Here is a 12,596-nt window from a genome sequence, read left to right on the forward strand (position 1 = left end):
GAGTCTGTTGTCATTTTACTGTTGATAGTTTTTGATCTTCTTCTTTTTCTTAGATAAGTCCCCTTAGCATTCATATAGTAAGGGTTTGGTGAAGATGAACTCCTTTAGCTTGACCTTATCTGGGAAGCACTTTACCTGCTCTTCCATTCCAAAGGAAAGCTTTGCTGGATAGAGTCATCTTGGATGTAGGTCCTTGCTTTTCATGACCTTGAATACTTCTTTGCAGCCCCTTCTTGCTTGCAGGGTTTCTTTTGAGAAATCAGCTGATAGTCTTATGGGAACTCCTTTGTAGGTAACTCCTTTTCTCTTGCTGCTTTTAAGATTTTTTCCTTATCTTTAATCTTAGGTAACCTAATTATGATGTGCCTTGATGTGTGCTTCCTTGGGTCCAACTTCTTTGGGACTCTCTGAGCCTCCTGGATCTCCTTGAAGTCTATTTCCTTGATCAGATTGGGAAAGTTCTCCTTCATTATTTGTTCAAATAAGTTTTCAATTTCTTGCTCTTCCTCGTCTCCTTCTGGTACCCCCATGATTTGGATGGTGGAACATTTAAAGTTGTCCCAGAGGTTCCTAAGCCTCTCCCCATTTCTTTGAATTCTTGTTTCTTCATTCTGTTCCGCTTGAATGTTTATCTCTTCCTTCTGCTCCCAACCAATGATCTGAGTCCCAGTTTCCTTCCCTTTACTCCTGTTTCCCTGTATATTTTTCTTTATTTCACTTTGCATAGCCTTCACTTTTTCCTCCATTTTGTGACCATACTCAGTCAATTCAGTGAGCGTCTAGATTCCCAGTGTTTTGAACTGTGCATCTGATAGGTTGGCTCTCTGTTCATCGCTTAGTTCTGTTTTTGGAGCTTTGATCTGTTCTTTCATTTGGGCCATATTTCTTTGTCTCCACACGCCTGTTACGTTGGGAGGGGCGGAACCTTAGGCATTTGCCAGGGTGGGGCAACCCAGGTGACTGAGTTGTGACACTATACGTGAAGGAGGGGTCCGAAGGGGAAAATGCTGCTTGCTCTGCTCTCCGCCAGCTTTCAGTCACCTCCCCCGCTACCCACAAGCAAATTGGGCCTTTCTAGTGCTGAATCCTGAGTGGGTGGGTGTGTGTACATTCTAGGACCCTGTGGGTCTGTCCCACGGACTCTCCTGTGAGGCTGGGAGTTTTTCCTGCTGTCACAACCCCCACAGATTTTTGAGGCTTTGAGGCTTTCTTTTCTCGTGCTGGAAACTTGGATTGTGCAATCTGTTTCGCTCCCCAGCTGTTCCTCCTTGTTTATCTGCACACAGCTGTGGGACCACCCGGATCACCAGCCACTGCCTTGCCGTGCATCCTTTCCGCCCCTCCTACCTGTCTGGGTGAATGTTTCTTCTTTAGTTCCTTGGTTGTCAGACTTCCATACAGTTTGATTTTGTAGCAATTCTGGTTATTTTTTGTTTTTAAATTTGTTGTTGTCTTTCTTTTGGTTGTGTGAGGGGGCAAAATGTATCTACCTATGCTTCCGTCTTGGCTGGAAGTCCTCTTCCAAGGATTTGTAAAAAGACTGATAAAATGATAGATAACATAATGCTTTGAAAAATATAAAAGTACTATTTAAAGATAAGGGAACATAATTACACATTTGTTTTTATAAGTTATAACTGTGTTACCTATAACAGAGGAGCAGTGCTGTTGTGGTTTTCTTTGTAGAAGCTGTTGCCGAACTTGTTGATCAACTTCAGTTTCTTCACATTCAGCCACAGTGTGCTGAGCAGGAGCAAAGGACAAAGTTGTACTCTGGGGTTGAGGAAAAACATTCCCCACAGACTTGCACTGAGAATCCCTGCGTTCTTCCAAACAGCCAGCTGGTTTCTTCTCTCTTGTCTTCTTTATCAGGGTAACCCGGTCTCTAATGGACTTAGCAACAGCTTTGGAATCACTTTCATGGAAGAATCCTGACTTGACCTACAAACAAAACATAATAAGCAAACTACATCTTTAACATTTAAAATTTTAACCCTTTTATTACTCGTGGAGTTACTTTATGCCCCCAAATTCCAAATGTTATTAAATAACAGTCTCTATGTTCTTCTTAATCAGACATATGTAAATGTCAAGACTTTAATCAGGATAAGAAAAATAATATCAAGCATTGCTGAAATAATTCTGGCCTTAAACAAAACAAGCAAATAGCTTGACGTTTCAGTACATGCAGTCTTATTACAAGTCATTTATGACTGCCATTAAGTTTTGTGAAAGATTAAAATTTTCCTTATTCAGCAACATTAAGTGCTTACAATTGACTCCTTGTAATTGGTGACACACAGGTGATTAAGTTGGCCCTTTGTCCTTTATGAGCACAAAATCTTGTTGTGAGGGATGGACACAAATTTAACTTAAAAGGAAATAAGAGGTAAAAAATGAGCGGCTGCAAAAGCCCTAAAGGAGCATATGCATCTCTGGAAGGAGTAGAGAAGTATCACAGAGGAAGGTAAATTCTGACCTGGATTGAAACAAACAAACTAAAAAAGGAACTAACATATTACTAAGTGTAGCAGTTTAGAGAACAACACTATAGGCAGAGAGAAGTATGCTAACAGCAAAGTACTACAGCTTACTAGGAGTTAGTGGAGTGAGAAATTAAAAACTTGTCTGAGAGAACCAGGGCTGAGGAGCAGAAAAGACTTGAGGAGGTACCATGGCATATCATTCTCAGTCCTACAATCTGTTTTTTTAAAACATGTCATGGGGGTGTGCAGACTTTGGGAAATTTCATGGTAGTTGAAAAATGATTAATATTTAAATGGACCCCCACTGGTGTGGCTTGTTTGGGAGTTGTTCCACAAGGCAAGGGATCGCCCTTTCGATTACTGATGAGGGTATATGCCTGGATTACAGTTTCAGTGCTAGGTCTGGGCACATACAAGAGGCAACCGAATGACGTTTCTCTCTTACACTGATGTTTCTCTCCCTGTCTTTCTTCCTCCCCTCCCCATCTCTAAAAATAAATAAAGGTTATTTTTTTTAAAAAAGGTCAGTTTTCTTTACAAAAGCAATGTTAGATGGAGTCCAAATATTTAATTTCACACCCTTTGAAAGTGCCAAAAAAGAAACCCAAAGTAAATGGATTTTTAAGTTATAAACCCACACGAACAGGGAGAATAAGACAAAGACGACGACAACATTTTGGACTCTTTCAAATATGGAAAACAAATGGGTAAATAAAAACTGACCTAGCAGACCTGAAAAAGGTCAATTAGAGAAAACTGATAATCATTCCCATATGCTGAATAATGGTCATGAAACACAGGGACTGGTAGTACCAGGTACTTCCAAAACTCAGTAAAGTCAAAAGAGATGACTAAAATAGGGAAGACTAAGTGAAAGCATTTTGAGAAGTAGATATTTAGTTTCCTGTGCCCCACCCTCCATTCCACACCTTTCAATGATTACTTCTCTCCTACCAGGGAAGCCTAAAGTTTAGTCCTCTGGAGAGGGTAAAAGTTCTCTGGACTATGGAACACCACGCATAGTAGAAGATATGGCTATCAAGTGGAAAACAAAAAGATTAAATGACCATATGCATGTTGAATGCCATATGCAGAAACTTCCAGCCTTCTTTCCTACTTGGCTACCAAAATATCAGTAACCAGACCATTACCCTCCAGGAAGGACATTGAAAGATGCCACCCTAGGAAATCTGAGCAATCCAAAAGGCAAGACCTACAAATATTGACATCAGAGATTCCCCAAATAATGGCCCATCCAGATACCCTACAGTAGAGGTCAAAGTTAGTAAGTCCGACACAAGCAATCATACAGTCAATTGGCTTGTTAGTCTCCATGGTAGGAGAAATTGTGACCCCTAAAAAATGTCTGATCCTAATCTTTAAACCTGTGAATGAGATGAGATACCAATGTGCTATGAACAGTTGACCTTAAGGTAGGGAGATTTTCTGGGTGAGCCTTTTACCAGCTGGTGATACTAGAAGGATTTAACATGTCATTGCTAACTTTGGGATGAAGTAGGGGCATGTGAAAGGACTGAAGAACAGCCTCTAAGAGCGGAAAGTGACCCCTAGCTAACAGCCAGTAAGGAAATAGGGACCTTAGTCTTAAAACTGAATGGAATTACTAGATGAGCCCAAAAGCAGATTCTTCCTCAGAGCCTACAGATAACAGACTAGGCAGCCAACACCTTGACTTCAGCCCGTGAAACTCCAAGCAGAGAATCCAGTGAAGTCCGATAGGACTTCTGACCTACAGAACTGAGATAATAAATGAGTGTTATTTTAAGCCACTAAGTTTGTGGTAATTGGTCACAAAGCAATAGAAAACTAATACAGTCTCCCACTATTAATCATGAACAGCTGGTGAAGAATTACAAAAAATATGAGGAAAACCTTTAACAAGAAGGAGGAGCACAAAACTAACAGAGGAAAAAACAGCAACTTGGAGAAAATAGACTGCAGGGAGAAAAAGAAATGTCAAAAGCATTCCCTTTATGAATGTTATAAAAAGATACAATAATATTGTATCCACAAAACAAAGAACAAGATTTTTACTCTGAAAAACAGACAAAAAATAAAGGAACTCAAAATTAAAAATATGATAGCAGAAATGAAAAACTCAATGGAAAAGTTAGAAGATAAAAGTGATAATATCTGCCAAAAAGGAGAATAAAAAGACGAAAAAGATGAAAATTAGAAAAGATAAGAAGATTGGAGAAACAGTTCAAGAGGTCCAACATCCACATAATAGCAGTCCAGAAAGAGAAAACAAAGGGAAAAAAAATCATCAATAAAATACTTCAAGAAATCTCCCAGAACCTCAAGAGTATGAGTTGACAGATTGGAAGGGTCCATTGAGTGTCCAATGTAGTAAATGAAAATAGACTCAAATCAAGACACATCATTGTGAAATTTTAAAATACTAAGAAAAAAGATTACAAGCTTCCAGAGAGGAAACAATGGGTCACATGCAAAAGATCCAGAAAACAGAACCCTGTGCTTCTCAATATCAATACTGAAAGTTAGAAAAGCATGGAGTAATGACTCTAATTTTTTTTAATCACCAACCTAAAATGCCTTAACCAGCCAAATAATCAGTTAAAAATAAAGATAAAATAAAGGCACTTTTAATACATGCAAGTCTCAAAGAATTTATCTCCCATGTACCCTTTCATAGAAGCTAACAAATGAAGCCATGACTGGAGTGGCTCAGTGGGTTGGGCATTGACTTGCAAACTGATAGCTCACTGGACAGGGCACATGCCTGGGCTGCAGGCCAATCCTCAGTTGAGGGACGTGCAAGAGGCAACCAATCAATGTTTTTCTCACACATCAAAGTTTTTCTCCCTCTCTCCCTCCCTCCCTTCCACTGTCTCTAAAAAAAAATAAATCTTTTTTAAAAGAAGCTAACAAAGGAAGTATAACACTAAAACAAAAGAGTAAGCCAAGAAAGAGAAAGACGTGGCATTTAGGAAACATTAAGTCCAATACAGGAGAGAGGCAGAGAAGTCTATGAAGGCAGTAAAGGGAAACACCAGGATGATAGTTATGTACCAGATGTCCAAAGATAATCATTCCAGAGTAGAACAGTGTGACTACAAAGACAGATGTGTTAAAGACTTTCATTTCCAAGATCCCCACTGTCATTGTATGATTATTCTTGTTAACTTCAGGATAGAATTCCCGGGTTTGCTGCTTCACAGTGTCTGTACTGGGCTAAACTGGAACACGTGCTGCTGAAGCTCCTGCAAGCCCTCCCTTTTCAGCACTGCAGCAGCCTGGATCCGGGGTGGACACGCATTCTACCCCACAGAAGTTATCTGCTGTCATCTGCTCTTGGGGGGAAGAGGTTAAGGTGAGATTAGAAGTAGATAGAGGGGCCCACTCCCTGTCAAACCATACTGTTACCAGACAACTCGTTTCTGGTCCACACAACAGCCCCGCCAGTGCACTGACTGTGGTGAGCCAAGTGTTTATTGCCCTGGACTCACACATGACCTCACCCACTGACTTCCTCAGAAGCAGCTCTTGCAAACCCTTCGGGAAGCTGAAGTCAGACTGTGACTGAGAGACTCTGTTCAGCTCATCCTCTCCTGGGCATCTTCACCTAAGAGTAACTTCAGTAACCAGCACGGTGTGTGCATGCCACTCAGGTTTTCAAAACAAAACAATATATTACTTAGGTAAATTATAATGAAAAGCAAAGGAATGAATAACACAAAAGTCAGAATAGATATTGCCTGTGGTGATGAGGAAGGGGAATGCAACCAGGAGGGGAACATAGGAGGTTTCTAGGATACCAACTGCATTCTATTTCTTGTTTTCCTTTTTATTGAATTTCTTGGGGTGACACTGGTTAACAAAATTATACAGATTTCAGGTGCACAATTCTATGCATTCTATTTCTTAAGAAAGGTAGTATATTATCAATCTCTATATAATACATACAAATTTAATATACTCTGCTGTAGAGATACATTTCATAGTAAAATATCAATTTAAATAAAGAAAAGGAGAAAGTAACAAAGAAAGGAATGAGAAAGAGAAAGAAAGTCAATCCTGATACTATAGGGGCAGGAGAAATAGCAGTAGAATTCACTTACCATTTCATATGCAACTTCCTCAGGTGTATCCATTTCTAAATTAAAACAGAATTCAATAGCTTCATTGTCTTTGTGCTTGCCTTTCAATTTTTTAGGGTCCTCCACCCACAGTCTTAAAGCCAGGGATGAATTTGAGCAATCATCTTCTTCTGCTAGCTCCACCCTCAGTCCAGTATCCTCAGCAAAAAATGTGTGGTTAAGTAGGTTCCTGATAGACAACCTAATAAACAAAATTCCTATCTCATTATCAATTCTTCCAATCATAAGATATAGAACCTTTAAAATTAATTGTATCAAAGTAAAAGTCTTATTTTAAAATTTCTTTTAATTAAACCATTATTCTTTGTCATAAAAACAAAATATTATATCTAACTTATTGCTATCAAGGATGCAAAAATTTCCAACTAACATGCATTTGTAGTGACATTAATTAAAGATTATTATTAGTAATATATCTAGATACTGAAGTTTAACATACCTAAAAGTATGCCTAAAGAGAGTAGGAGAAGTGCTTCAGTACATGCTATGTGGACTGAGGAGTTTCCCTAAACCACTGGCTTAAGTTACTAAGACTCAAACAACAGATTCTGTGCAAAGAAAATAAAAACTTTTCAAAATATGTAAACCGTAAATTGAAGTTAAAACTCTTTACAAATGTTACAAATTGAACTCGTAGACTTCATTAGGAATAATCTCATCACTGTATGTCACTCTTTGGAGAGTTCCATGGGTGAAGCTAATTTATAATTTAGTTCAGCAAAGTCCCATGCATGGTTTTCTTAAAGTATTTCTGTCTAATGTTTTAGGCCAAAGTTTACATACAATGGATACAAGACTAGCCTAGTATCAGAGATTAACCATCTCTGAAAAGAAAAAAGTACAGGGGTTCAAAAGATTCTTTTACAAGCTGGGGCAGTTAATTTCCTCTTCTTTGACCAACTTCTAAAACAGATATATCTAATCTATCTGTATTACAGGCTAGAGAGAACTAAAACTGATGTATTCTATAATGTCTGTGTAGAAAGCCCCTCCTTTGCTATTTATAACAGATAACAAAAGTCATCCTGTAAATTAAGGATTTAAACCCTCTACATTTTTAGTGATCGAGAGACAAATACTTAACTGAGACAGTGTTATAAAAAAGAATAATCTTGCTCAGACTAGTTTTAAGGTTAAGGCGAGATGTGTTCAAGAAAGCACAACCAAGTTAAGCCCTCTGACTCACAATGAAAATTTTACGTATTTTACTAAGGAATAGCTATAGAAACAGCAGCAGAAGATACCATTCATTAATACTTATTACTGTTAGGTTATTTTATATGTTTTCATTCTCTTTTTACTCATAAAAATAATACCTGTTTTGAGTAACAGTTAGGTAACATCCTCAATATCACACTGGCTAAGTGACTCCAGATTTGAATCTTATTCTCACATTGAAGCCTGTGCTCTTTCCAATAAATTAATATGGCCTATTGAATATTCCAGTATTCTTCAGTAATCAATCATAATTAGTGATGAGATTGTATAAACAACAATCAGAATCCAAACTGAAATGGCTACTTCAACATAGTATTTTTAGCCTTGCTTAAAAAAAAAGCATGACTAAACTCCTGTAACTCAAAAAGAACAACAAAAATAAATGAAACAATTTTTTTAAAGGGCAAATGACTTGAACAGACATTTTTCAAAAGATATACAAATGCACAAAAATATACTCAACATCATTAGTCATTAGGGAAAAGCAAATCAAAACCACAAGGAGGTACTACTTCACAACCATTAGGATGACCATTACCAAAAACAAAACAAACAAACAAACAAAAACAGAAAACAACAAGGGTTGGGGAGGATGCCGAGAAATTGCAACCTTCCTATATTGCTGGAGGGAATGTAAAATGGTACAGACACTGTGGAAAAAGCTTGGTGGCTCTTCAAAAAATTAAACATAGTATTACCATATGACCCAGTAATTCCACTCCTATGTAAACACCAAAAAGAATGGAAAGCAGAAATTCAAGCAAATATTTGTACACCAATTTTCATGCAGCATTATTAATAATTGACAAAAGGCAGAAATAACCCAAGTATCCATCAACAGATAAATAAACAAAAGGTGCTATGTGTGTGTAATATTTAGCCTTAAAAAGGAAGGAAATTCTGATACACACGACAACATGAACCAACCTTGAAAACTATGCTAAATGAAATAACCCACACACAAAAGGAGAAATATTGTATGATTACACTTACATGAGATACCTTCAATAAACAAATTCATAGAGACAGAGAATGGACTAGAGGTTACCAAGAATTGAAGAGAGAATGAAGTTGTTAAATGGGTACAGAGTTTCTGTTTGAGATGATGAAAAAGTTCTGGAAGTAGATAGTAGTGATGGTTGTACTGTGAATGTACTTAATGCCACGGAATTGTAACACATAAAAAAAGACTAAAATGATAAATCTTATGCTATATACATTTCACGATAATAAAAACAAATATATACCTAGATATAGCCTGTTGGTATAGACATTAATAATGTTCTATAATGAAGCTATAATTAAACAGGCCTTACCTTAGTGGCTTTATGTATTCTCAGAAAAGCAACACTAAACTCAGATAGAAAAATAATAAAAATAGGAGATAGTCAATCAAATGCTGGTAAAAATAATTTCTATAAAGGGCCTGTCACCTTTATTAATCATAATCAATTGGAAGGTAAAAACCAAATGATTAATCCTTTAACTTGTCAGCACCTGTTCAAAGCTCAAATTGAAGAGAAATACAAGCTAAAACTAAAAGGAGTTGTCCACAACAAAACCACAAATTGTGATACAAATAATCTAGAATACTAATTCTTGAACAAAAATAGCCCTATCAACTTTACTATCATAATACAAGGACATATTGTAAAAAAAAATCCGGTGAGTTGATGATCACTTTTTATTAACTATCATAAAAAACCATTTAAATGGTACTTACCTGAAGGTGATACTACAGAAGCTCTCTACTTCATCAATTTTACTAGCAAGTTAACCTGGGGGGAAGGGGCCCACTGACTTAATCGGAGGCCTCAAAGTGATGAAAGCTTGTCACAAAACACACAAACACAACTCAAATTTTGCTTCAAGGAAAATTCAGCACATGATTATCAAAGTCTAAAATTGCAAACAAAATGCACCAAAATACACTTTACTAAAGACAGTATGGTTTGTCTTCCACTCAAAATCATACCAAGCATAATTCAAAGGTCAAAAAATGACCCAGTGCAAAGTAAGAGAAAAATGCATCTATCGGTTATGTCACTTCAGTACATTTGCACCCACCTTTCAGATTTGTTTTGACGAATACAACCTTCAATGATTTCTTTCACTTCGGGATCAGTGACTTTATTGAAACTAGCTGGTTTTATGCCCTAGGAGGAGAAAAATGGTTTCCAGTCACATATTAAGCAATTGAAAGCCCCAATCAACATGACGTTTATTAACATAATGATTTTTACCACTAAACCATATTCAAGTTTTAAATGAGATATACATAATATAAGTTTAACAGCTTTTTTGACAAGGATTTTGTTATAGTTCTACAAATAATAGTGAAAATTGTAAATAATCTAAAATCAACAAAGTGTATATATTAGTGTATATATTAGTGTAATATGTATTACTGTAATATATACACTAACATGCAGAAATTAAAAATGTTCTCAAAAGCCATTAACAACATGGAGAATTCTCACAGTGCAACATTAAGTAGGGGAAAAACTAGGATCCCAAAATGTACATACAGCATAACCCCAATTAGTAAAATACAATAAAAAAGTATTCTTTGAAACCAGAAAAAAAAGTTATTTAAAAACCTTTTTTTATCCTCACCTGAGGACATTTTCATTTGCTTTTTTACAGGGAGAGGAGAGGGAGACACATCGGTAAGAGGGAAGCATCAATTGGTTGCCTTTGCACACACCAAGGATCCGCATTGGGACCAGGGATTGTAAGCATCCAGCCAGGGATTGCACACACCTGCGCCTGAACCGGGACTGAACCTGCAACCCAGGTATGTACCCTGACAGGGAATTGAATCTGCAACCATTCAGCTATTGGATGATGCCCCAACCACTGAGCCACACCAGCCAGGGCTATTTAAAAACTTCTGAAAATCCCTAAGAAGTGTTTCTCTATTGCAAACATTCCAAATCAATATTATTTCAGTCTTCTAGAATGGCTAGAAGAAATGAACAAATTGATTTGTTAGAGAAACTAGGTCACTTGTCCTATAGAATATCCCATATTCTGAATATCAGCCTTATTTCTTATGTCTTCCTACACAAACCTCTGGAGTCAGACTTGGAGTCAAAATCTGGCATTACTAGTAGCTGTGTGAATTTGGATAACTCACAACCTCTGATTTTCAGTCCCATCATTTATAAACTGAAGATAGCACCATCTTGCAAGGATATAAAGATGAAAGCATGCAGCATACATTTAAAAACAGTACCTCTTAGCCTTAGTTATCTGAAACACTCTAACAATCTTCTTTCCAGCCTATCTGAGCCACCCAATTGTGTATGAAGTATACCTCTTTTGAATAATCCTAGCATTTTGCTTCTACCACCCTCATGTCCCTTTACAATACTTCCATCCTCTTATTTTTATGGATATTTGTGAATTTATATTACTGTCCTACTACAAATGTAAGCTCTTTGTGGGTAGCAGATGCTTTTTTCTTCATCCATGCACTCCTTGTAATTTCTTAAAAACTACACATAGCAAGAATCAAACACTGTATCTGTTGAACTATATTTTGAATGCCCTTTTACAATCAGGCTTTTAGAACTAAAAGAAACCTTCAAACCATTTAGCCAATCTTTATTATTCAAATTAGGAAAATAAAATCCATCATATAAATATCTAAAATTTCTTTACAAACAAATGCATGTGCATGATATCTCTATGTTTCCCAAAAATACTGACACACAGCATTTTATATGACTCCAATAGAGTATAGGTATATATTACAGCCTAAATCTAAAGCTTGTTTCATTACAATTATGTAAAATTTTGCACTGTTATACAAAGCTAAACCAAAATTGAGTTTTACTGAGTTGACTTAAACCAACTTCAACATGAAATATGGCAATTTGTGAAGTAAAAAGAGTAAAGTTATACCTACACTAGTTACTTTACGGTATATTTGAGCTGCATTTTGGCACTCAGAATAAGGGTACTCCGAAGTTGCCATTTCCAGCATACACATTCCAAAAGCATAGACATCTACAGATTCATCATAGTGCTCTTCATACATCTCTGGAGCCATAAACTCAGGAGTCCCTACAAAATAACACAACAATATTTTTATTAAAAAAAAACTGTATTCAACAAGGTTACTTTATTTTTGCCATAAGGACTACCTGAGTTAATTTCCACTCCCTAAAAGAAATTTTTAAAATGTAAAAAATTTGTTGAATATTTGATCTATCTAATATAAAGCATTTAAAGAATTTCCTTAACTTTCCATACTGACAAAGTACAATCTATAATGTTCAAGATTAGGTAATGATCATTAAAATGTCTTTATTTCTATCATTTTTTTTTAGTTACTGAAATTTTTTCATAATTAGTAAATTCTCTTTCTTAATCCTCAGAAACTTTCAATAATCTTAACTATATCCCACAAAAGAAATACACGAGGATGTCTCCAAAATAAGGCAATATAGAACACGTATTGCAAAGCTAATTCACATTCCACGCCAGGGATCAGCAAACTTCTCTGTAAAGGGCCAGATGGTAAATATGTCAGGCTCTGCCATCCATATATTCTCTGTAACAACTATTCAACTCTGCCACTGTAGTACAAAAGCAGCCATAGACACTACATGAACAAGTGGGTATAGCTGTGTTCCAATAAAGTTTTATTTCCAAAAATAGGCAGCAGGGCCAGATTTGGCCATGAGCTGTAGTTTGCTGCTCTCTGTTCTAGACATATACAATGAACAACTCTCTTTACTCA

General features: G+C 36.5%; 1 protein-coding gene across 1 annotated transcript in view; it reads right to left on the reverse strand.

The window, feature by feature from the left end:
• WNK3 (WNK lysine deficient protein kinase 3) overlaps positions 1 to 12,596 on the reverse strand; it is a 124,631-nt gene that overhangs the window by 83,667 nt on the left and 28,368 nt on the right. The window contains 4 exon segments of the mRNA XM_054565693.1: positions 1,647 to 1,941; positions 6,590 to 6,809; positions 9,914 to 10,002; positions 11,760 to 11,917. Coding sequence (XP_054421668.1) covers positions 1,647 to 1,941; positions 6,590 to 6,809; positions 9,914 to 10,002; positions 11,760 to 11,917 — 762 coding nt within the window.

The sequence above is a fragment of the Pteronotus mesoamericanus genome, unplaced genomic scaffold (assembly GCF_021234165.1).
Source record: "Pteronotus mesoamericanus isolate MK-2021 breed Mesoamerican mustached bat unplaced genomic scaffold, CSHL_Meso_final contig_166, whole genome shotgun sequence".
Lineage (NCBI taxonomy): Eukaryota > Metazoa > Chordata > Mammalia > Chiroptera > Mormoopidae > Pteronotus > Pteronotus mesoamericanus.